Source organism: Centroberyx gerrardi, chromosome 6 (genome assembly GCF_048128805.1).
Source record: "Centroberyx gerrardi isolate f3 chromosome 6, fCenGer3.hap1.cur.20231027, whole genome shotgun sequence".
NCBI classification, from domain to species: Eukaryota; Metazoa; Chordata; class Actinopteri; order Beryciformes; family Berycidae; genus Centroberyx; species Centroberyx gerrardi.
This window is the reverse complement of record NC_136002.1, coordinates 3,975,731-4,002,692: the sequence shown is the minus strand read 5'-3', so window position 1 is coordinate 4,002,692 and position 26,962 is coordinate 3,975,731. Positions and strand designations below refer to the sequence as shown.

The window sequence follows — 26,962 nt, the reverse complement described above, 5'->3', positions numbered from 1 at the left end:
GCAATTTTCATTTTTACACATTCAAAAATGATATCGGTTTAAATTGTGTATGCATTTAAACATTTGAACGTATGCGATCAAGCTTCTAATAACTATATGCGAGCCATTTTAAAACTTTTCAAGGCCTTCAATTTAGATACTTTTTAAAAAGTCAGCAAGTACCCTAGAGAGAGAGTGAGCTAGAGAGAAGAGACAGAGAGGAGGAGGAGGACGAGGTTTCTCATGTCCTGCTAAAATGGAAGAGAGAAGAACAAAGCCTGTGTTGTGTTACTTATTAAACAAAATCAGTACTCCACACCCCTCCCCTCTCTCTCTTCCTCTCTCTCTCTCTCTCCCTCTCTTTTGCTCTCTGACCCTTGGGGCCAATAGCTGTTCCCTAATTAATTATTGATGCTCTGAAGCAGTTGGTCGGCCGGCTGGATCGGGTTTCCAGGGGGCTTTCATTGGCCAGAGTCGTGGACAGGCTCCGGTGTGGGGAGCTAGTGGTCATCCCCATGGGTCAAGCAAAGAGACAATCCTGTGTATGTGTGTGTGTGTGTGTGTGTGTGTGTGTGTGTGTGTGTGTGTGTGTGTCAGGAGACAGACTGACCCCAGCAGTTACAGGCATATCTACCCATCTTAGTGTCCGGCTAGTCAGCCACTCGGTCTGCTGCTTTTTACAATGCTCATTACTGGCTCTCTTAAGAGACGGAACGTCAATGCAATTTGACAGAGAGAAAATCTTTTAAGTGCAAACTTATTGGACAACACTCAGAGAGCAGTTCAAATGTATGGCCTATATACATATATATATACACACAGTACAAATTACTGCAAGATAATTACAAAGCCAATTTTAGACCTGCAACGACAGAAAAATAAACTGAATCAATCAACTGAGCCAATCAATCGAACCGTGAATTAGACGCTATTTGCTTAGGTGATGGTTGATGTGAAAGATAAGCCTGCATCATAATTCATAAAAAAAATATATTTTCCAGTCTGCCCATAATAATAACTGAAAGCATGCCTTGTTGAGGTGTATTTGTTTTATCAGTGTTTTCCCTTCAGGAACGCCCTGATCTTTTTGCACTAGTGTAAACATGCATACACACAAAAAAACAAAAAAACAATCTATCTGGCTTTGCTGTATAACAGAGCCGTCTGTGTCAGAGTCTTTATTGACTGTGGAGGAATTGGTGTTTTGCTGAGCAGGGAAACAGACTGCGCTGAAGGCTGGTAGCCGGTGGCCTGTTAGGCAGAGCAGTGAAGCAGGGAGGCAGAACAAGAACAAAGGCTGGCCAGGTATTGATGTAGCCCGACCCCCTGGGGCCCGGGGCCAGGGGCCGGACGGGCCGATCTCCAGGGACAGATAAGGGGCTAACGATCTGATAGATCTGGAGAGCTGGCTGCAGAGTGGACAGGGGATAGCCGCCTCGTCTCGTCTCTCCTCCTCTCTGTTCGACTTTATCTCTTTCATTTATGTTTTTTTTTTTTTTTTCCAAGATTCATTTTGCTTGGTTCGTCTTTTTCTATCTTCTCTTTGACCCTCCGTACTCGGTTGGCAGTCATTTGGCTTTGCCAGTATCTCTCTCTACTCCTCCACCTGTCTCTCTTCTCACTTTCCTCTCCTCCTCTCTTCTCGCTTTCCTCTTTCCAGTAGTCCTTTGGCAGATAGGTGCTGGCGTACTGACAGACTGGCATAGCTTAGTCATTATATATCATTCAAGACTTATTTGACTGACAGCTCCCGCATTCAGGCCAGTGCTCCACTTACTCCATCCTTTCTCTCTCTCTTTGATTACTGACCCAGTCATGGCGCCACGGTTTCTCTTTACCAAACGCCTGATGCTCCAAAGCCTTCACCCTGGCCCCTCTCTCAGGGCAATTAGAGCTATTGACGGGGCAACTGTGGCTGGCCTGTCACGGGCCTCAAAGCCCCAAGAGAATAGCCGAGCCGGCCAGTCAGTCAGTCTCCACAATTAGCACATTATATGACAGGTATGGGGAGGAGGTGAGGGCCAAAAAGCACTGCCTCCGCCGCTGCCAGGCTCGACGGGGCCGGCCAGAAATCCGGGCGGTAAATTATTCACCGGCTTGTTTGCTTCGGAGCAACTTTGCGGCGAGGTGAAGAGGTGTTGGAAAACATATTGCGGACAGCTAGGTAAATATTGCCCCGTGAAAAAAATGCAGAAGTGGAAAAAACACGCGCCGGATTGAGAGACTGAATGTAGCTAATGAGAGTGTGAAAACCGCACATTCATCAAAGAGCGGTGCCACTGTTATTCTAGGGATTAGAGCAGCCGCGTTTTTTTTTATCCGGCTCCGACACCTTGGGGCAACAGAAAACAGAACCCATTCATACATTTGACTAATTCTGGGTACTTTTGGAGAGACAGGCAGAAACACTAAGGCCTCTTTGAGGGTTTGATCACCTCATCTGCAGAGAGAGGATTCCCCAAACGCTAAAAACTTGGCTCGAGACCGCATTTATAAAGCCAGCTCGTACTACAGTATCTGCTCCTCATCTGTGTGTGTGCAGCGCGTGTACGCCGTGTCTGCGAGTGTGTACCGAGTGTGTGTGCGCGCCTCCCTCGCTCCCCTTATCTCGCCCGGGCAGCGCTGCGCGGTGCCGTCCTCTGCAGGGCTGAGTGCTGCCAGTGGCTGCTACAGATGGACAGGTGGAGATAGTGACCATGAAGTGGCGCCACCGCTGCCTTTTATCATCCCGTCCTGGAGGCTCCGGTCTGGCCTGACCCCGGCCCTTCCTCTCCCCTTCCCCCTCCCCTTCCTATTCCTTCCCCGCATGCTGCATTTTTAATCAGCCCGGGTCATCCAATATAGAGCCGTGAGACCGGAGACCATGGCCTGTCAATCAAGCGCCGCCGCCCCCTTCGCCTTCCACCGCCTCCGCTAGATCCTCGGTAGCGTCGGGCCGGGGTTTTTGACAATTAGTCGGGAGGCATATTCATATAGATGTTTCTTTTTTTCTCCCGTTGACTGACTCTCTTCAGAAGCTTCTGTCTTAAACTTCCAAATTTAATTCTCTCGAGTCCACTTCTCCAATTCACTCCCTTCACTCCCTTCCTTTTTCTCCTGTGCGGGCTGTATCAGCAATGTAAACTAGACCTTGATAACACAGTTTGTATTGCAAGGGAAGGAGGGAGGAGAATGTGTGCGTGTGTGTGTGTGTGTGTTTTCAGCCTCCTCTGCAGTGTCCTGATCTTTATGCTCGGCGAGAGGCGGGCGGACAGGGGGCGTATGGCCGCAGCGTAATTCGTCCCGGGGTCAAATCGACCCTCTCTCCTGGATCACTTCTCTTTCGCTCTGCCAAGGCCCCCCGGGAGGAAACGGCAGAGAGGAGAGGGCCGGCGAGGCCGAGCATGCTGGGAAACAGGGACGATTTAGAGTCAGCGCTCGGGTGCAAAGTGCAGAGATGGAAGGTGGCACTCGGCGGCGGTGGTGTGCAGGACGCCGGCCGGAGGGAAAATGGCAGGAGCACAAGAAGTGGGCAGAGGGCTGGACGATTATGCGCATGCCGTCTCGACCTCGCGTCGGTTCACGCTCGGTTTGTCCGAGGAATAAAGAGACGGGGCGGTGTTATCTGGCTATCGCTAATTGGATGCAAATGTTAATGCAATGAATCTTTCTCATTATGCGCCCAGTACCTCTGCCCATGCTGGCAGAGGGAATGGCACAACGAGCCGACGCCCGTACCCATCACACCAACGCGTCTTCATCGCCCTGACACTAGGAGGGACCATTAGCACTAATTTGAGAAAATATCCTACCAGTTAGACCCGGGGCGACGGAGAAGTGAACGGAGACGAGTCGGGCGATTAGTGTAAACACGGCTACCGCTCGCCCTAGAGCGCCCGCAAGAGCTAATTACAGATTTTGCGCTTCTGATTACACAGCGAGCACAAAACGCCGGCTTATTCCGGGGGACGGATTGATCCCGTGTGTGGCCATCCGAGTGCACTCCGCCGACTTGCGGACTGGCCTTTCAGATGGCAACCTAAAGTGCTTTCTGCTCTTTGTACTTGTTATTAAATTAGAGGGAGTTTAGGGCGTCGGCTAATTGGTCTGAGCGTGGCGTCTGTTAGCGCTGCGCTAGCGTGTCCTGAAGCAGGCGAGCGACGCGGCAAGCGACAAAGGCCGGATTCAAGGTGAAACGCCGGATGGAAAGGCTGATAGCCGTTCTGACAGGAGCTCAGAGGACTCTCATCTCCCTCAGAAGGCTTGCAGAAAGGAAAAGTTATGGCCGCTGATTGAAAGGGTCTCTTCTCAGCATGAGGCACCAATAAGAGGGTGAGGACCGGCTTTCAACTGGGAGTCCACATGGGAAATCAATAGGGCATGGGTGGCGTCCCCTTGACTAATGGTGCGTACACACAGAAGTCCTACATGGTCATGTGAGAGTGTGCAAGGCTAAACAGCACAGTGTATGAATAAATAAAAATACACATGTGAACTCGCTGTATCCATATGTACACACAAATGCAAAGATCCACAATACAACACAATCCAAGTACATATTTTATACAAGTAATAAACACACACACACTATATGAAGGCTAAGTAAATACATTCTTCCATCAATATATTGGGCATTTATGCTCCCTGCTGCAGCAAATCCTTAATAGATTTTGCAAATAATAATAACTGATACTTGAGCATAATTTTAAAGCTATATAAAATTATATTAATTATAAAAATAATCACAACAAATTCATAACAGCCTGATCAACAGCCTGTTGCTAAAAATGTAAATAAATTCCCCTGTTTAATATAAGCATATAGCTCTATGATTATGCTTTATTATTTATTCCTTATCAGAATCCCCATTAGCTGATACTTCAACAACCTCTAGTCTTCTTGGGGTCAACATGTTTACATTTGATCAGATGTTCATTATAAATGTGTAGACTTACGTATTTCCATTTTACATTCAGTGCATTGGAACACAAAGGAGTGTTTATGAACACACATATATATATATATATATTTTTTTTTTTGTCCTCTTGTCTGAAATATTAAGAAAAAATAAGATAGTGAAACTATTATTTGGTGCAGTTTGTGCCCTGAACAAATCATATCAGATGATCATATCAGAATATTCTGATATTCATTTAAATGCAACAAGTTTTGCAATGTATCATTCTCAACACATCTCAATAGAATCGTAGGACCTTGTTAATACCCATTCCAGTACAGTAAATACAGAGAAACACACACACACACACACACACGCACACACACGCGCCCACAGAGGGAGGTTGATGCAGCACTTACCAGCCAGGAGATACTGGTAGTACTGCACCAGGTCTGAGGCCAGCACCAAGGGATGGTTGGAGTTGAAGGGTGGCTGCAGCTCGTTCCACTGCGGCGTCCTGCTCCGAAAACAAATCAATTATGGGAGTGAGTGCATATCAGACGTAGAGAACATTTCACCCTGCTGGGCCTCAAATGGACTCCATTCCCCCCAAGTGTGGTGATTCATATGTGTAAGTGTCTGGAGTGCATGTTGTACCATGGGCATGTTGTCCAATAAAACCTTTGATCGCAGGGAATTGTGCCCTAGCATCGGTACACATGCTAGGATTTATGCCCTAGCATCACTATACATCTTATCCAAGCTAATACTGCACATTGTGTATTTTGAGTCCATTTGTGTCCATTTCTATCTCAAGTTTTTTGATTGGGCCGAAGGGTGGTTGTAGAGATATGTAAGGTCGTGTTCACACTATTCCAATTTTTTCTTTAAATATCAGTGACTTTTACATTTAAGTCAAAAGGAGCAGCCATTCCAAAATGTTATATTGCGATGCTGTACCGCCAAAATATCCCGATATGCGTTATTATAGCATCTTGGTGCGGTGGGGGTGCTTTTATTATTACTTCTAGACTATTAATGATAATGATTATTATTGCAGATTTTTTTAATATAATATTATTGAAATTTGTTATTCGATACCGTGAAAAATGCTTACCTGGCTAGAGTCCAGCAGGCCCTCGGACAGGTGCTGAGCTCCAAAGGTGTATCGTCGCTTATCTTCTGCACTGTGCTGATTGGCCGAGGCTCCAGGACGTGCTCCACCAAGTTACCGTAGCAGCTGAGGATGTACAGCGAGTCCACAACCGACTGCCTGGACTGATCTGTGAGGAGGTTGGGGGATGAAGGTTGCGGGTACCAAATATGCATATTATCCATCTAAATAATCAGGAAACAACTGCGGGTCACAGGTCAATCTTAAAGGTAGTTAAGTATTTCTAGAGATCGTGTCTCCACCGTTAGGCACGCGGTCATGACCTTGCCGGAGTCGTGTTTTGACTTGGCCAGAGTGGCCGTGTTCTGTTGTGACCTGCGTGTTGTGTCTAGGAAGCAGACTGGGAGCAGCTGTGACCTCTGGCCTCACCTTTCTCTCTTTTCATGTTGGGGTTGGTGATGAACCAGGAGCGGGAGGACGCAAAGATGGCAGCCACACAGAACTCTCCGCCGCTGGACTTGCTGGGTGAGATCTGAGGGGGCGGCTTAGCTTTGCTTCAGAGGAGAAAAGAGGGAAAAAAAGGTGGAGATGAAGTGAAAATGCTAGTACAGTGGTCGGGGTCTTAAAGGTGCGCCATGTAGCAATTGTCAATATATCATTGTCAAATAAATTGTGATACCTTGGTTTACTCAATGTAAACAAATGAGATCATGGCCAAGACAATTGTTAACCTCTATGTTATGCCAGTGGTATTGTTAGTGCTAGTGTTTCTAAAATTAAAAGCACATTTCCCATAAACCCTGTTGCTTCCTGCCCCCCCTCCCTGGCATCTTTGGCTGTACTGAAGAGGTTAAACATGTTGGAACTGATTTTTCCATCCGCCTCTCACTCCTTCCACCATCTGCCGTAAAGCAATCCAGCAGATTTCTCACTGAATCTGACTTGACGAATGTAAAATTAAGTGTTCAGGCCGATAGAGAACTACTCGGCAAAAGTCTCATTTGTGTACCGTAATTACACTAATGTCTCAAAATGAATGCATTAATGATTTATTGATGTTAAAATGCAACACTTGGCACCTTTAAAATCAAGATTCAAACACATGATGCTCGCCCTGTATAGGGTAACAATCAGAAGGCAAACTGCTTTAGAAAAAGCTGTGATGAGAGAGTTTTGGATGACTTTCAAGATGTATTACACACATGAGATGTAACATCTTAGAGGCAGGTATATGAAAATTACACAGCAGCATCTGTAAACAAAAAAACACAAACTTCACTAAATAGCATCGCATGCGAGAAGCTCAGCAAGGGAAACACTGAAATGCCTGCAAATAAAATACCCCTCTTTGGCGCAGAAAAGGAGAAAATTAATTCGGCTTTGACACAAGTTCCATTGTACTGAAATGTGGAAAAAAATATTTATGCATGAAATATTCAGAAAATGAAAAACCGGTCCAAAAGTCAAAGCATATGCCTTGCTAAATATTCTCCTGCTTGACTAATCCCTATATGAAATTCATCCATCATTCTAGATCATCCTCCAGTCTGAAGTGGACTGTATGTAGGAGAGACCGCATCCATGTGGAAGAGAAGAAGTGAGTGTGCTTCTGTCTTAGTATGGTAAACGCTGATGTCAGCGTGGCCTGTATTGTTTGATTACTACAGTAAGCACACGCGGACTCACAAGGATATTCTGGCGGATAAAATAATAGATACCATGAAAGTTATCGCTTGCTGGAACATGCACCTCACGACACCAGCCTCCCAGCTGCTTCCCCTGGCCGTCTCACTTTGCGCTAGCCGCCGGAGAGAATTTATTGGGAGTTATTGGATTATTCAGCATGTCAGGACCATTTGAGAGGAAGCGGACACAGAAAGGGTTTTCAGCTGCGATAGGGCTTCCCATATGGAAGCGATCAGAGAACAGTAGCGGGGTCTGGTATTATTGTCCGGCCTTATAACCAACCTGGACAGTAAAACGCGGCCACGGCAGATCAGGCGTGAGGTGGGCTGATGGGTTGAGGACCCGCGGCGGTGTCACGCGCTCCCAGAGGGGCAGTTAACCTTGACCCGGGGAAACCGCACTGGTATGGAGGCAACACACTCATTCATGTCTGCGCTCAAATGTTGGGAATAAAGACGAGGCGAAAAAAGAAATAGACTAGACTATGTATAGTGATAATAATCAACATTAAAAGTGATGTGTTTTATGTTTCTGGCTTGGAATAAATTCATAAAGAACTGAGTGGTTAGCATGAGCAGCGAAAGCCACCATGGCTGAACAGACAAAGAAGAGAAACTCAAACTTCATCGACAATTCCAGGAAAGTGCGATGCAAAATCACCAGAACGACCACTTAGCACCGAGCGGATGCTGCCAAAAGAACAAAGATCTCATAGACTACAATTTGAGTTGTAGTCTGCTACATGGCAAGCCGAGTATAAACCTAAATAAATGAACTATGCGCTACACGTCCCAAAGCCTGTAGTCTGACAGTACTGCTTGTTGTAGGGGACTGTGTGTCCAGTAGTTCAACTGGCTGTCACACTGCTAGGTGCTGAATGACCTGTTGCTGGCGAGACTCTCGCTCTGTCGCTTCCCTTCGAACTGTCAGCGCCTCGTAAATTACTCCCTGGACGCAAAAGAGATGTTGATGTCTTTGTTTGGCCGACGGCGTGCGAGCGAAGGAATCGGGAAAGAGGAAGTGGTGGAAGGAGGTGGTCGAAAGAAAGACCTCCACACAAGTTTAGAGGCATGTATTTATTAGTGTTGGGAGGGAGGGACGGGGGGGAGGCCGAATAACCAAATATCTACAGTAAGCCGTGTCTGCGGAGGAAGATGGAGGGAGAGATAAAGTGACAGTCAGGATATTGCCTTGGCTAACTCCGAGGCGCCCCCGTCTTCTCCGAGCTCTTCCGCGGGCCCGTTCGTCCGAAAGTGCGTCCAGAAGATAAAGCATTAAACAAACAGGTCCGGATAGCCAGAGGTCCGAGGAAAACTTCCCCCTCGCTGCACTCTTCCTCACACTGTCTCCCTTCTTCCATCTCCCAAACTCATCCCAGCATCAAAGTAACGCCGATGGAAAAAAAACACAAAATGTAAACGTTCAAGACTCTTACTGTAATCCATTAAAGTGAAAAGGTCTATAAGCGTGGCCAATGGTAGGGGAATGGGGGAAATGAGGTATCCGTTAGTCACAAGACACTGTATAACCTCAGTTCACTGCCCAAGAGAAGGACTGGGAGGGCGAGATGGAACAATATTCCCGACTTTGACTGTGTGGGAGTTCTGCAAAGTCTAGGGTCTTCTTTGGTGAGGTGTTTAATTGCTAAAAGCCCTGGCGCTCTCTCTCGCTCTCTCTCTCCCGTTGCTGGAAAAAATGTTAAACCCTCAAAGGCCCTGTGGTTGACCGGTTTCAATAACCCAGGAAACACAAATCCTATTTCAGAGCGGGTTGACGTTGGTTTTCAAGGGTGAAAGCTGAGGGGCTGACGAATTTGCCACACAGCGACGTGCGCAGTGTAACGGAAGATATTTTAATCCCCCCTCACTATTTCTCGTGTTGTCTTTGGATGGAGATAGGGCTTAAATAATAAATCTAGCAATAACAGCGTTTGAAATTGACAGGTTTTCTTGAAGTGAGAAGGCCCAGTGACAAACCGGTGCATAAAAAGGCTTTTAATGTGGCACAGCAGAGGGGAGATTATTATTTGGAGCAATGAGGCAGAACTGGCCAAGTTACCCTAACCTCACACACCTAGATCCACTAACGCAAGGCACATATGCCCGCATAACTACACACACACACACCGCACGCACATGTAAATCTGTGATAGCAGGCTATAATAGCGGCTCCCCGCCGTGGTCTCCCTAGCCGATGTGCCGGGTTCTGGGACTCTTTGAAGAGGCCTCGGCTAGCGCCGAGCCTGCCAACAAGGACCTCGGTCTCGGCCCTCGGTCCTCGTCTCCTCCGAGCGCGGTGACCGCCAAAGTTTATTCATCTGTGTTTTAAATCATCCTTTTCCTCTTGATCTCACTTGAAGTGGCTTGAAAGTGTTGAGGTTTCTGCCCTCGCAAACGGAGAGGCACGGCTCCAGCAGTCGAGGGCCTAATTCTGGTCTCCATATGGAAGACAGCGACCGTTTTTCGGGGGGGGTGGAGTGGAGAGGTGGGGGGGGGGGGGGGGGGGGGTGTTGGCAAACGGCAGTAAGTTACGAAAAATGTAACCCAATATCAATAAATTATGAAACATAAATATACTGAGTGGGAAACGAGAGTGGGGGGAGATGGATGTCACTAAACAGACGCCAAATCTCTTTTTTCTTCTCTCCCTCCACAAGATTTCCCTTTTGTACTATTGCCTTTTAGCAGGGAGCAGCATCCATTTTCTCTGTAACTTTAATTCACTGAAAAGACTCCTCGCATGTCATTTCCACTTTTAATTTAACAAATGAGGACTCTTGACTGAGCTAATAGCTTTTCCTCAAGGGCATAATTCAATCTGCGACATCAACCATCAAAGTCCCTTCGCATTACTATGTCCGGGGCTAACGTGAGGCGCCGTCGAGGGGGGATGGAAGTCCGGTGGCAGCCTCCATTTATTTCCCGGGCGCTCGCTGTAAACAAATACGACGGAGCACGCCGGGGCTGGCCGTCCAGCGACAAAGAGCCGCGCGGTTGTCGGTGCATTGATACCAGGCCATATGGTTCATTTATATCAGAGAAGGAGCCAGTATTAAGACGGAAGGGAGAGAGAGAGAGAAAGAGAGAGAGAGAGAGCGCAAGCTTTTGGGCAGTCATGTGGAGGACACATCCTTCAACGTCACATTTATTATTTTACAACAGCCCTTGCAAAACAGAGGCAGCCTTGGGGCTGCGGCGAACAGACGGCACTAATGACGACCGCTGGGGAAACTCGGTAAACAGTGGAGGATGGGCATCAAATGTTCAAGGAGAAACTGGGACTTTTTTTTACCTGATTCTATTACTAACGTTCCACCTTGGGTGCCACACCAGGCAAATTCATTTACTGAATAGTCCTAGATGGCGGTTGGGTGTCACACTGTGCCAGTTATATTCAACAGCTGTATTTGGTCAATGGGCGAGAGTCTCACACCACACCTTTACATCCTCCTCAGTTGTTTGAATGGATGCTAAGAACATGGACACTACCACTCAGAGAAGTGGAAATTCAAGGAGACACGCCACAGTACATGGCAGCCTGGAAAAGGAAATAAAAGGTTGTGTTTCTAAAATTCGTAGGTAGTATCGAGCTTCCAGAAGGCATGCTTAAGCAAAAATTGACAAATGGACTGTCATACCTCACGTCTCGAGGCATGCGCCGCTAGAGAAACAATATAGGTCTAACTAGCTCAAATTTGAGCGGAAGGCAGTCATTGTGAGGGTCAAGATTTCCAATGCTAATGATGTGTACCTTTGAAAGGCATACTCTCCGAAATCACTAAGGGCCTAGATGAAGCGGGAGGAGGATGAAGAGAGAGAGGAAAAAAAAAAGCTTCAATTAAAAAGTATGAGTGACTGCCCACAACAAAAGACGAAACCCAAGACTCGGGGAAGGCACCACATGCTATTCATTTTCTAAAGTGAATGGAGTCGACAGGGAGGAGCTGGGGAGGAGGGAGCCGGGAAGGGAAAAGTTCACTTCGCCGAGCCACTCCATCATCTCTCCATAAGTGACTCTGTCATAATGGGGCTTCTTTTAAAAGCTTGTAAGCATCTGATTTCACGAGACGGCGTTGACAAGAGACCCGGCTGCAGCCCCCACGAGAGATGTCCACACCGAGTGAGTTCCTTGCGCAGGGAAAACGCTGTGCCCTCTACTATTCGGCAAGAAACTGAAGTTTGATTCAAACCTGAGCTATGAAACGCATTCATTTTATAACGTTCACTTTCCTATTGGTCGCTCCACCTTAGGAGGGAATTTGTAGATTCTGGAAATAACAATTTAGATGGTTTTGACACAAATAGGAGATGAGGAGAAGTGACTACTAAAGTATCTGTTGCAGTGAGGTGAAATTCTGTTTTTGCTGGACAGTCTCAATGATCAGGAAGCAAAATCCCTGGGATGAGTCAAGAGTTCTAATTAGTTTAACAGCAAACCTTCCAATATGCGGCTCACCAATAATCCCCTGCACAAATTAATTTTTCCAGAGAATGACGCAAATCACTATATCATTATCCAATTACTTGATGTACAGTAAGGTGCACGCTGAAATTAAGAACAGAAATAAACACATTGGCCATACCCATGAAGATTCACAATAAGAAGAGCACAAGTCGCTGTGTGCGCTCACACACACATCCGACTGACAAAAATGTAACCTAAGGGGGCAAAAAGAAAATTAGAACAACATGTGTTTTACACAAAGGCGTTATTCTTGGAAAAACATCATGTAGGGTCTGAGCAGAGCGAAGGAGAGAAAGACAAGGAGAGAGAGAGATGTCATTTTGTAGTGGGAGGTTCAAAGAAACCGCACGGCAACCAGACAAGAAGCGCTACGCCATTTCCCAAACGTCTTATATCCCCAAGACTCCCACCTTGGACAGAGACCTACAGCATCTATTTTTTAATGTGCAGCTCCTACCATAAAAAGATATGAGGCATAAATAAAAAATGCGGAACCGTGACTCACAATTCAGGATATCTGTATCAAATCCTAAAAAAAAATCCTTTGTTCGGTTTTAAGTATTATATTAGCTCTAACTCAACACATATTGAATCATCCTACGAAAAGGTCAACATCCACTTAAGCGGCACAAAAAAAATCAAAGGATTTGCCAAAAAAAAAAGGGGGAAAGAAGAAGAAAAAAAACTCTTCCATGGTATTTTTCCCCCTGAGGGATGACTGAACAAACTGCGCTGAATGTGTTGAAAGTATACTGGGAGACAAATGAGAGGTAAAGGGGGGAGGCGGGTGCGCTGTGGCTGGAGTGTACAGTTGCATGCTGCCGAGGGAGGGGAGCCGAGGAAGGGGGAGGAAAGCAAAAAACTCACCATGGAGTTTTAATGGCAAAACATCCCGCCCCAAAGAGGTAGGGTCTTCATGAGAGGGGTGGGGGAGAGGTGGAGGGGTGGGGGGAAGGGGTTGGAGAGAAACACACAGAAATAGATGGAAAAACCATTATTAGACGAGCACACTTGAGCAAACACACTTTTTCACATTACATACTGTGTTTTTTTTTTTTTGACGTGTCTGTTTAAGTGCACAACACATATGGGGGGGGGGGGGGGGGCAGGAAACGGAACGTCGGTGCGCTAAGATGGATTCGAAAACCTGCGGGACGGCCCGATGATTCAACCGCTCTAAAGTGTGATACCATACATTTGGCGGCATGTCCGCAGACTTTGTTTTTTCTTCAGACATCCATCATGTTTTTTGGTTGTTTTTTTTTTTTCTTCTTCTTCAATTTAAAGGAATCGGGGGGGCACACCAAGCAGAAATATGCAGGTCCGAATCCAACAGCGTAAATACGACATGGAGAAATGGTGGGAAACAGTTTTGATTGTTGAGATTGAGAAAGAGTATGAATAGTTTATCCAATTTGTATAACAACTGGGGACACCAATAAAACTAATAGCACTCAGGCACTGTTGAGACAAGGGAGTTGCGTGTTTGCATGTGACTTCTTTTTTTAGTGCGAGTGTGTATTTGCGGTTGCGCATTGTCTTGTGAGTGCGTGTGTGTGTGTGCGCCTGTTTGGAAGCGAGGGCGTGGGCAAATGTGTATTCACTGTGATTATGTTAACAAGTACATAGTGTGTGTGTGTGTCTCTAAGAGTCATCCAGAGTCTAGTGTCTTTTTAGTGTGTGTGTGTGTATTTCTGTCTCTATCTGTCAGTCTGTGCGTGTGTTTCTAGTGTTTACAAGACATTAGGAGTGGGAGTGTGTTCCTGTGTTTATTCTGCATGTCCAGAGATAGTGACAGAACTCCGTAAACAGTTTACAGTAAATAAGCCTTTTCCCAACAGCAATAAAGGTCCGATGAGACTGAACTCTGTCCCCGCGAGCCAACCTCCCCCAGTCATGAAAACAGGATCCCTGGCCAACCAAAGCACTCCCGCAGCACTTCTTTATTTTATCGCTTTCGCTGCATCCGCCTGGTCCCTCCAGACGATAGCGCGGAGTCTCCAATTAGTCTTGGTACGTGGACGTGAAGAAAAACGCTCCTCCGGGAGACAGGGAGCAACAATTTGCCCCGGAATGTCTTACTCCTGGAGCGCGAGTTGACAAATGAACATGCCGGTCGGTGTAATGGAGGCCCCCGGTAAACGGCCACTTATCAGAGGGCATGGCGCGAGGTTAGTACAGCATTAGTGCCGGGGTCCTAGCTCCACTGAGTCCGGGGCCTCTACCCTCCACTCTACCCTCCGCTGAGCCTGCCCGACCTGCCGAGCCCCGACTCCGGGTCTCCAGCTGGGTAAATGGACGGACACCAATGGGAGATGGATGGAGAAAGGGTGGGGGGTGAGATCTCCATGGAGAAAATAAAGGCCAAGTAGGCCTCGGGGTTTAGATGATGCATGTTTGAACGTCTCCTTCCTCGTTTCTCGGAGCTCCACTTGTGGCTCAGTGAAGGGAATTTACTGTTGGTGGTACTTTACGGAAGAATGGGAGTTAATGGCATTTGAATCAATATGTAGAAATTTGGGCGAAGGGTAAATATTCACTCAAAAGCAAAACTGGGACAGTGACAAGTTGGGTGTTTTTGCTCATGGTTTAGCATGGAGGCAGCCAATCAAGACCTACAGTCAAAAGTCACCTCCTTTGCTTCGTATTCATCCTTTAATGCAAAGTCCATATTACGCTACAGTAAAAGTTAATAATAAACAAACATTTATAAGAAAAGACATAAAAAAATATTGATGCATTGACATTTTTCACAAATGTATGTAAAAACGAGAACCTCTTACAGTGAACCAGTGCCCATAAGTTGCTGTATTAAAGTCTCCTAACCCCAAACTTAGCCCCAAGCTTTTTACTGTAGACATTGAAGACAAGTTCAATGTAATGACTCAGGAAAACTCAACAGCGTTGCTACAAAAATCCTGTCGTTTAACCTGACAAATGTGTGTTTCCAAACACACGTGGTACTTTCCACATTAAGACAATTTGCTCCATGGTACCCTAAAAAACGCCGGTCATGTTGATAAAGTAGGGCAGCTACGATTGTGAGTGGACGTGTTGCTGAGAGAGAGGGAGAGAGAGGGAGACAGAAAGAGAGAGAGAAAGAGAGAGAAAGAGAGAGAGAGAGAGAAGTAGTATAATCGACCTGTGAGGGCGACGACCCCACTCCCGCAGAATAATCGTTCACACATTCATCTCTTAACCCGTTGGCCCTAATAGCTTCTCCGCCAGGGCCATTAAAAAGGGAGAGTAGCAAGGGTAGAGAGGTGATTTGTGCAAATGGTTTAGCCCCGCTAGCGTGAGGCGCGTTCCAGCGGTGATGGAAGGCTCGGACGCGATGCCACCAGCAGGCTCGAGCTAAACCTGACTGGGTTCTTAAAGCCCACTTCCACCCCTGGTCTCATTAGGGCTCTATGAGACAATGGGCGAGCGGCCGGCCGACTCGTCCGTACGCATTACGGTAATCTGAGGGCCCATCTGTGGCGGGTCACGGGGTCTCGCTCATTCTCTCTCTCTGTTTGTCTTTCTTTTCCCCCTCGCCTGCCGCTCAATCTGCATTTGCTCGACAATGTGATCAGCGGGATTCGGTCGAGGGTCGCGGTTCGTTTTGTGCGTGTCAATCTTTCCATTTTTATTTTAATTTCTCTGTGTTAAAGTGGGACTGTGTGTGTGTGTGTGTGTGTGTGGACGGGATAAGTGTGAAATGGCTTTGGTTATGCTGGCTTGCAAATCAAAAAAGTTGACATCACCAGACAGCTAGTGATGTTCGTTATATCCTTAAAAAGCCCTGGTGGCTGAAAAGTGGACATGCCTGGGAACTTTGCACATTTCTCTCTCCTCTCACTCTGGTCCATCTTTACAAATACCAAGGCTGGAGAGTCCACTCATTCAAAGATAAAGTTCTGTCAGAGATCCTTTGATGGGGACCAATTTATTTCTGTGTCTCTCTTCCCTTGGATCTGATTCATCTAGGTCCAAGCGCTCGGCCAAAACCGGCAGAGAGAAAACAGCAGGCGAGGTCGGAGCCGACACTCCTCTCCCCGTTCGGGACTTTCGGAGCAGAATGTGAGGACTAGCAGAAGCTTGGCTTTGCTCCTCCGTCTCCACTCCCTGACCTAACCTCGTCTGGAGGGGGTTATCGGGCGGATGCTGAGCCACATCCGACCCTATCTCCCACCTCCGACGTGTGGAAAGCACCGGAATCGAAATCAAGACGGGGAGGGCTCCTCGTGAACTCCTCGAAGCTTGTCGAGGTTTCTTCTGAAGGCAAAATATGTGGTTTTTCAAGACAAAACAAGTAGCTTTTGCACATTTTGTGGTCTGTAGACCTGCCAGGTTCTACTACAGACTAAAAAGGTATCCATGCACTCTGGCCAAGTCATAACAAAGGGTGTGGAAGCTTCATTGATATGTGTGTGTGTGTGTGTGTTTTTGTGTATGTAAGTGTGTGTGTGTCACGCCACAGTGTGCACACAGACGGCCTGGTAGAGAATGTAGGTTAAGCAGCTGGTGTGTTCCTCTGCCGCCCTGCCAACAGGAATCTGCTCATACAGGTGTAAATACAGCTGCCGGACGCTCCCTCTCTCGCTAACACACACACGCGCACACACACGTACACACACACACACACACACACACACACACACACAGAAAAAGAGAGAGAGGGCTGGCTGCACAGACAGACAGATGGTGCCTGGGCACTCCTGCGCAAGTATAGCGTGAAAGCATATGATATCACCCCCCACTCTAGGGGCCCAACCTGCCGCCTCAATGTGTGTGTGTGTGTGTGTGTGTGTGTGTGTGTGTGTGTATGGTATACCGGTGCAGCCGTGTGCATGCAGGAGCAGGCTGCACAGCTGCATGTCCTGATGCATTAATGCTGATGCCTTCCTCTGGAGTAGATGGAGGGAGGGATGTACTGATGCAGCATAGCAGGCCTGTTAATGTCCTATAGAATCAAGGAAGCTGCTTTACCGGCTCTGGGGTGCTTCATCACAACTTTTAGTGGGTGAAAATTGTGGAAATCTAGCGGACTTTCTGGGGAAAGGGTATCTACAGGTTTCAGAAAGCCAAATACTTTTAAAGACCTTTCGAATGCTACCTAGAACTGAAATGAAAGTAATGATCGGGAACAGTTTCATGAAAACTAAACAGCCGGTTTGTGGTGGGTCTTTCCTGGGAAAAATCCTCTGGCGCACAGGAAGTGATGCAGTTTATGCTTCAAGTTTGTTTGGAATAAATAGAAGAAGGACTGGGTAGTTAGCATGAGCAGTGATAGCCACCACGGCTGAACAGACAAAGAAAAGAGAAACTCAAACTGCATCAACAGAGCATCCAAGGAAAAAGACGTCACAGTACTGGACACACTGTTTGATTGACAGGTGATCTCTGGGAAGAGCAGTGCAGAAACACCAAAGCAATGAGCGCTCATAAAGGATACACATTTTTTTTTTAGAAAAAAAAAAACATGAAGGACTGAAACTATATGGGCAGTATAAGAAAAAGGCAGAACAGAAAATCAATTGTTATGGGATATGATCAGCAGATATGCTGACATTTCAATACTTTCTAAGGTCTAAGATTAATAAAAATGTAATAAATTATTTTAGATAAATTATTAGATAAATTATTTTAAGACATTAAGCCATGGCCCTGACAAAGCCAACTTTGGAATTTGGAATAGTTCACCCAAAAATAAAAATTGTGACATTTTCTACTCACCCTCATGTCAGTCAAAACACAGGAGAAGTTTGTATGTCCACATAACACACATGGAGTTAGCTAAGGCAGGCCCATGTCAGCATTCTCCAAAACAACTGAAGTGAATGGGGACTGATTCTTTAGACTAGAGATCGACCGATACGCTGGTCTGGCTGATACATCGGGCAAATGTTGAGATAATCGGCACAAGCCAATGTTGATGCGAATATGGCCGATGCATAAATAATTTAACAAACAAATTATATTGTCAAATCTGCCATGAATCAACACAGAGAAGAGGAAGAATTCCTGCTCACGTTATTAGCGGCTTGTGGTGTCAAATGTGACAACCACCAACTTGCCAACATTGGATGTGCCAATGGAAAATATAACAGTGAGTCTCTTTATTGATCTAGCAAATACATTTTCAGCAGACAAACATTAATATCGTATTGACAATGTTGTTTAATGATTTCATTTTAGTGCCAATTCCTACTTCACATAACCGAATGGAAAGTTAATATTATAAATCGGCCTTATATTGGCTATTGCCATCATGCAGCATAATCCAAGTGATTGCACTGTGACTCTAAAATACCTATATTTACACCACTATTTAGCGCAAGTCATTAAAACCCTTGTTTAACTTCTGAACACTTGGATTATGCTGCAGGAGATGCTTTATGGTCATTTTTTGCCCTTTTTGGAACTCTAAAGAGCCCGTCCCCATTCATTTATATTGTTTTGGAGAAGGCTGACCTGGAGCTACGCTGGCTACCTCGCTGTGTGTTATGTGGATATACAAGTGGATAATGTATAATGAAAAAGAGCCGAAGCAAAATCACTTCCCTTGTAAGTCATCTTAATGACTGGGAATATGGCTCTCATGCCGCTTACAGTGAGCAGGTATCAGGTGTCTATTTTCATCCTCAAAGCTCACTTATCATATATCATGGGGAAATAAATCCCCAGCCGTCTCTTTGAATCATTACAGCATTTCCCATTCAAACAGGGCAGGAAAATGACATTTAAATGAAAATATTAAAATCTGCCCATATTTCTGGAGCCACCTGTACTCTATGTAAATGCACTTAGCAAAGTGCAGTAGCTGCTGACGGTGACTCAAGCTGCCTTAAAACGACATCATTTCAATGCGTGACATAGATCAGGGTGAAAAAAAACAGACGATGAGGACACGGGCACGCAGCGGAGCCATCTTATTATCTTCTGTTTCACCGTCCGGCCCTGGCAGGAGCCTCACCGTGGGTTACACTGCATTTAATATGCCTTGAATATCATTGTTTTTTTTGTGTTTGCTTGTTTTTCCCTGGTGCAATGCATGACGTCTTTTAGCCGCTTATCAAACAGCCCACAGAGTGAGTTGGCATGTCTGTTGTGCTTCATTAGCCTATGCAAAATAGTGGTTGTCTGAGACAAAAGAGGTCCACGAGCATCAGCCGAGTGTGCGAGGGAAAAGGCTATGGCACACAGTGTGCCACGATCCATGATATGGAAACTTTACACAACATAAATGTGAAATAGTTTATGGTGTCCATCCAGCTGAAGATGAACTTGAATGGCCTGGAGATTAGTCCAGACTGAAGGTCAAAGAACTGTTAGTTGAATTTAAAGGTAATTTAATGATGAAACACAAGGAATAACCAGTTTGAACACAAGACATTTACAGTCATATCCATAACTGCATGCAAGGTTATGGGTTATCATATTAGGTTATGGATTGTGTGATAATAACCTAATAGGATGATTTTATACTGTAGCATATGCACTCTGCAAACCTTTGTATAAAATGTACACCATAACAACAGCTACTCCGATCCGAGCGCTCCCTGTGGGGCAACGCAGGCGGGGTGGGGTGCTACCTACCCGGTGCGCTTGGTGATGGTGCCCAGGGTCATGGGCTGTTTGATCTGTGCCAGAGGCAGCACCACAGTGAGGCTGGGCAGCGGGGACAGCCGCGGGTTGCCCATGTTGTTATTGGTGAAGTTGTTGTACGAGTCCTGGCTGCTCAGTTTGGCTGCGAAGAGAGAGAGAAAGGCAGGATTATTAAAAGTGTTTTGTTGAATTGCACTGCATGTTCCTAGAGAGCTAGGTCAGAGAAATCCTGTAGTGTGGACGCAAAATCTGCTCCTTTCATAGATTTGGAGTGGTACACAACAGACTGTAACAACAGAACAATAATGAGGAAAAAAGTGCATTCCCAGGTTAAGGTTGAATAATATTAGAATCACATTATGATTGTGGGTACAACCTTTTCTACATAGTTTTTTTCCCGCTGCTTAAGAGACATAAAAAGGTGTGGTGTTTAAAAAAACGGAGATGTTAATGCTTAGCAATTGCTCATTTTTAAACATTCTCTGACATCCCGATTAAATTGTGGTCCAGCCATTCACCTTCTCTAGGAAACTGTCTGAAACACCTTTCCCTCAAAGACAAAAATGTAACCTCTTGTCGGAATATTGCGATTTTGATTTTTTTTTTTTTTCCAGGTAATTATGCAGCCCTAGTACATACATACACTCTCTCTCTCTCTCTCTCACACACACACACACACACACACACACACCTGGGTTCAAGGCCTCCTGTGGAACTGATTGGAAATAACCAGCTCAAGATGCTACATTACAAAGGCTCTAGTTCTGGTTCTAGTGCCTGGCAGTCTGTTAATCAAGGCCAATCAACAGGCCCTACACACTGGCTCAACACACACACACACACACACACACACTTAGGTACACATATATGGGCAAACACACAAAAACCCACACTGATGATCCAAAGAAACACATCTCATCTCACATATCCCATGCAGCCTCAGCCAAACATAATCAGGCCATGTCAAAGGGCTCGCAGCAGGCCTAATGACCTTAACCAGCTACATCAGACAGAGAGAGAGTGAAGGAGACAGGAAGGAGGCTGCTAGTTCAGTCACTACTTAACTTTTAATCTGCGGTTCCCCTCCATTTTACTGGACAACACATTTCAACACTGACTCTCTTTGCAACTCAGAGTCCTCTGGAAGGAGAAGCGGTGCATGTGTGCCCATGTTGGACGTGACATTTTTACAACGAAGGAAGCCCGAGGCATGTTTTCTGCAGTAGTGAGCATCTAAACCTGGCAAGATGTCTCCGACACACATCCCCAGATCCAACGCCTGCTCTTGCTGGAACCATTTAATCAGGAGCTACTTCATGACACGTGGGATTACCGTGCATGATAGCATCCCGTTCAATAAAAGATTTGAATTCTTTTACTGTATGTTCCGCAATGGATTTCATTTTTTGACTGGATTTGAAGCTACATTAGGCAACTTTGCACATTGGTGGCCACATATGACAGAGTTAAACTGCTTAAATTTTGAGGATTTCACTACCCAGAAACCCTGTAAGGTGATGTCAGTGAACTAAATGTCTTCTTGTTAGTGTGTGGTGGGGTGACAGTGGAGACAGTTTTGGATTAGATTTGTCACTTCTTATGTGCCAAGATTTGCCGCCAGTGCTCATACCAATCCCAGAATTTAATTTGGACAAATATGGTGGATCTGTGGCGTCTCAATTATGGGGGATGGCACCCTCTTGTCTGTTGCAGCCCCACTTTGTGATCTAGAATCCATACTGCTGGATTTATTTTTAATAAAATGGGGAAAACACGTTTTTATCAATTGCATATCAGCCTCACCTTGAAACTACCGAGCATTCTATATAGGGATTACAAAACAAATATGTTCCTAAACCTATGACAATACCGACAACAAAGAAATGTATCCTATTGATTCAATGAGCAGCCCAAGGAAAATTCCAAGTTCAAGTGTTTTCAAAAGAAATAAAGAGCAAACCTTTGGGCGCAGCACAATGCGCCGTCTGAATGTTTTCCTTGTTCCGTTTGTTGCCTTAATAGATGAGCGACAGCCGCGCAACATAAAGGAATGAAAGGAGGGGGAGAGAAACGCGGGTACAAAGAAAACAAGGTGGACATGAAAGGTTACAATGAAAGGCACAGGAGGAGAGTGCCTTGTCATTATTTAGTAGGAGCGATCAGGAGGAGGCTGAATACAAGCGGCCCACAATGCCGCGGGACCTTCGGGGGGAGAGGAGACCATTACGCAAACCTCTCCTTCGTTTTCCCCACGTTTCTCCCCTGGTCGGACTAACAGGGGTCTCTACCGGGGGGCAGCTCTTGAGAGTCCTTCACATTTCAAAAGTGCTACACCCCCCCCCCCCCCCAAAGCCAAGGCACCTTTTGTGATTGGGGAGGAGGGAATAGAAAGAAAAAAGGAATCTGTACAGGAAGCAGCCTGAAAAGCCATAATGGTGCTTCAGCGAGCAAAGAGAAGGAGGAAGGGAGGGGGATAAAAAAATGTTAATGAATTTAGCATCCTCGTCCAAAACGGACACTTCACTTTTGCTCGACCCGGGCCCCTCTGCTTTGCATTATTAACCTCCAACCTATCCAAACCCCCCCCCCCCCCCCAAAAAAAACCTGAGGTTTGCAGAACAGGTGTGGTTGGACTGAGACGGGGGGTGGGGGGGTGATGATTGCTGTTGACTTGACCGTCATACCGCGCTGTCACTCAAAGCCAGGGGGTCCTACACCCCCCCCCCCCCCCCCCCCCCCCACCCCACCCCCAGCGTCGACAAGCCGGCGTGGAAAGTGTCGGAGATCACGCACCGGCAGAAGATGATACCTAAAGGAAAGCCTGGATGGCTGGTGTCAAGAGACAGGCAGACGGAGGAAGGAGGGGGATGAAGATAGATGGAGACATAGGGGGGAGAGGACCGTGAGGGACAGAGGGAAATATATGCTGTCACTTATTAATCTGGTTTATTCATCTCGGCCCTGCTAAAATAAAATTCCTTGACTTTTGCATGACTTTCAATAACTATGAAAGTCATGGCCTACTGTAAAAATGTTATTTCTTCCTGGTTCGTTAATGTTTCTCTAAAGTTTCTACCATCTAATGCAATAAATATGTGAAAAAAGTTAAATGCATTCTGCTATATTCCTGTAAATTTGCAAAATTCCCTGATATTTCCTGACTTCCCAAGAGAATTCATCAAATGTCCTGACTTTCCCTGTCTGGGATACACCTCTCATAACTCCATGATATTCCAGCCCTGAATGTTATCCATGCTTTTATCTTGTCGCATTTAGTCTACTGTAACTCTCTTTATTCCAGCATCAATCACAAGTCTCTTTAATGACTTCAGCTTGTGCAAAATGCAGGAGCTAGGATTTGAACTGGTAGTTACAGACCGAATCACATCACTCCAGTTACGGTGTCTCTTTACTTGTTACCTGTTTTGAATTGATTGTAAGATTTTACTGATCACTTTTAAAGCACAGTTAGGTCCATGGTGAGGAACCTCCTTTGAGCCAAGGTCTAGTCTGAAGACTAAAGGGCTTTTGCCATCTACTACTATATTACTTCTATTACTACAACTAACACTGCTACTACTACTGCTGCTATTACTACAGAAACTACTCCTTTCACTAGTAATACTGCTATGACCACCACTACTATTACTATAACTACTTCTATAACATGCTATTATACTGCTACTATTACCACTGCTTCTGTTGCTACTACTACTACCATTTCTACCACTACTGTCACTACTACTACTACTACCACTACTACTACTAGGCCCTTCTGGCCAATCCAAACTCTAGGTTTAAGACTAAAGTTACCCAGACTATTTTTTCGCTTTGGCTGGCATAATTACTATCAGAATCAATTTTAAATCACTTCTTAAAATGTATTTTTATAAACTTGCTTTTATGCGATTTATTTTTTCCCTACTGTTTTTTGCCATTATTTTTACCCTCTGTCTGGATCCTTTTATCTGGTGGCATCCACTTGCTTTACTTGTTTTAATTTCATGGATATTCATCACTAGTACTACTGCTTTTACTTGATTAAAGCAGTTTGCAAACTTGAAAAAAATAAATAAAAATGTGTGTACAAATAAGATTTATAATCAAGTGAAGGTGACAAAGACAGGCCAGAGAGGGTGAAAAAGGCCGGAGAGGGAGATACAGAGAAAAAGACAGACCAAGGGTACTAGAAAGAGAGGGAGAGAGAGAGAGAGAGAGAGAGAGAGAGAAAGAGAGAGAGAGAGAGCAAGGTAGACAGATGAGAAGCGTCTGGCAGACAGATAGCTCTAGACGGAGGCCATGATTTGATTAATGACTGGGGCGTGATGTGCCTAAGCACTGATACATGACAGCCCCATGGAAAGAAGATCCATCAATGCAAATCCAGCTCCGTCGCCATCGTCCAGAGAAAAACTCTTGTCCTGCCAAAAAGGTCACGCTGTCACCTGACCCTCCTCTCCCTTTCTCCCTCACTCCAGCCCTCCGTCCGTCCATCCCTCCTCCATCCATCCATCCATCTCTCTGTCTCAACAGCATTTGCATCCTCTTCTCGCCGCGCGCCTTTCGCTCCCTCTCCTTCGCGCTCTCTTTCTCTCTCCTCGGCCGCCCCGTTGTCATGCTACTCTCATGTTTCTCTCCACTCTTTTAATCCGACCGATTTGCATCCAATACCAGCGGGCGGCTTCCAATGAGGAGCCGGCGCGAGAGAGGACGCGGCTCTCGGGGATCGGGTGTTTCCAGACGAACGCTGCGTCTTATTTGAATTGTACGCCGGCGTGGAGGATGTTTCACACTGGGGAAAAAAAAAAGAAAAGAGGAGCTGGGGTGGAGGGGAACTGGGTCGGGGTTGGTTAGGAGGCAGCAGGTTGGAAGGGTGAAATGTTGAGTGATGTTCTGGGAATTAGGGGAGACCTTGAGCCTGAGGATGATATCGCAGCTGTGAGAGGGAGGGGTAGAGAGACACAGAGACAGAGAGAGAGAGAGAGAGAGAGAGAGAGAGAGAGAGAGAGAGAGAGGGGTGAGGGAGAGAGTAAAGGAGAAAAGAAAAAAGCAGGGTTGCCTCAGCAGGGAAACACTTTGATATGTATGGTGTCGTCTGGGGTTCGACCGATATGAGCTTTTGAGGATATTTTTGGATCGAAGCTGATATCTTGTGCCAATATTCAATTATCTTTTGACCACTTTCATGCCCAAAAAATGCAAAAAAGGTTTAAGGCAGATACTGATATTGTTAGACTGAAGTTGCCGATTGCTCCAATATGTTTAAATTTAAACAACAAATGACAAGTATTCACTGTTTCTCCCAGAATTGTATTCTTGTCAGGGTGGAAAAGCCTCTGAAACAGCATCTAGACCATCATGGGACACTGAAACTCTCCACTGAAACCCAGACTAATGGAATTCTTTCAGGTGGGTTAGCAGAGTGAGGCAGGTTTCACTGCAGGCTTTACAGACAAAAAGAAACTAACAAGAACTGGCAGGCTGATAAAGAAGAAGAAAAACAATAAAGACCAACTGACAAAAAAGGCCTGACACTGATTAAGTGCAAAAACAAAACAAAAAATCAGACTGCTGAGTAAAACCCTCCCACACCACACTGGAATGATTCTTCTGGTCAGACATCTGAATTAACAGTAATACATATTAGTAGCTGTGGCTAGAGAGGAACCTCCATCATGTTGGAAGTAGATGACACCGACAGGCTGATAACGCCAATATCGGTAAACCCCATATATCGGTCTAACCCTGGTTCCGTGCGTTCATCCCTCTCTCGCCCGTCCAAGTTTCCCAGACATGTTAGAGTAAAGGAGGGAGGGATTAAGGCAGGGGGGAGAGAGGAAGGAGGATGAAGGAGAAGGGAAGCTATAGTCTCTCCGCTGTGCAGGGAGGAGAAAGCTGCTCTGCCATCGCAATTCCCCAAAGTATCATTATTAAAACACTCACTTCCAGAAGAGGAGGAAAGAGAGAGAGAGAGAGACAAAAAGAGAGGGAGAGAGAAACGGAGGGGCGGGGGGGGGAGGGCTAAAAACGGGTCGGACACAAAGAAAAAAAGAATGAGGGGGGGATCCCCCATTGGACAAAGTAAAAACAAATTAAAAGAGCCCTTATAAAACACAGATGCTGCAAAGAAAATAAACTTCACAAGATTTACTGTTTTGCGAAGGAATCGGAAGACTGGTGGAAAAGCCATCAGGGGTTTTTTCTTTTTTTTTCCCTTCTTTTTCTCCCAGGTAAGGTCACGGCGGAGGGGATCCATCTCCTCGGGTTTTTTCCCCCTTTTTCTCTCCCTCTCTCTTCGCAGCGATCCCCGCTCTGTCTGCTATTTTGGGTCGGAGAGTTAAGAGTGGAGGTCAGGCCGGCCTGTGTGAAAATGGCTCCCTGCCTGGTCCCCAGCCCCCCCCCCCCCCCGCTCCCAAACCGCAAGGCGAACGGGAGGTTTTATGAACAGCCCCCTATTTGGGAACATTTTTCTCGAGCGTTTTGTATTTTTATTGACGTTTCACATGTAAGGGAGTTAAAAAAAAATACATGAAAAAATAAAGTCCTACAACCGAAAAAATTCCCAAGACATGATTTCTCAGATCTTATTTTTCTCCCTTCATAAAACTTCATAGCTACAACCAACCCCCCCCCTCCCAAATGTTAGCTTGAAAAATGAAATATTATTTTAGATGTGTAACATATTGTATATGGTAGTAGTTTGTTCAGAGTGTGCTCCCTAACAGCAGCCTGGTCTGTCTTTGGTAAAACATGAAGAGGGAGAAGCTTGCTGCTGAGGGGAAGTAGCCACGGTAACACAGAATCGTAAATGTATGCATGTAAAACACACACACACACATATACACACGCATCCTACACACACAAACAACCGGCGTAATGACGGCAACACAGTCGAAGGCACGCTGAAATCAGATCTGCAAGTTTACAGCATGTCAGTATTTACAAGGCTTCATCAGACAGGAGTGAGTCGCCGGCGAGGGGGGGGTGGGAGGGGGGGTCAGACAGCTCCACTGGATCAGATGACACCCATACTCTAACCATGTGTGTGTGTGTGTGTGTGTGTGTGTGTGTAGGCTTCATCTGATTTGGGTCAAGGAGCTAGTACCTCACGGTAAAGAGGGACGGGTGATGGCTGATGATTGGATGTTTGGGGAAAGCTGGGTTCGGAGGCGGTGGGAGGGGAGTGTGTGTGTGTGTGATGCACACCATACACACTTACGCACCAATTTCGAGAGAGAGGAGAGGAGAGAGAG

General features: G+C 45.9%; 1 protein-coding gene across 1 annotated transcript in view; it reads right to left on the bottom strand.

The window, feature by feature from the left end:
* The window catches only part of bcas3 (BCAS3 microtubule associated cell migration factor), a 292,284-nt gene that overhangs the window by 185,894 nt on the left and 79,428 nt on the right, over positions 1-26,962 (bottom strand). The window contains exons 16-19 of the mRNA XM_078284118.1: positions 19,701-19,851; positions 6,399-6,523; positions 5,973-6,138; positions 5,275-5,372 (exon numbers count right to left, since the gene is read on the bottom strand). Of these exons, the coding sequence (XP_078140244.1) occupies positions 5,275-5,372; positions 5,973-6,138; positions 6,399-6,523; positions 19,701-19,851 (540 nt within the window). The remainder of the gene's footprint in view (positions 1-5,274; positions 5,373-5,972; positions 6,139-6,398; positions 6,524-19,700; positions 19,852-26,962) is intronic.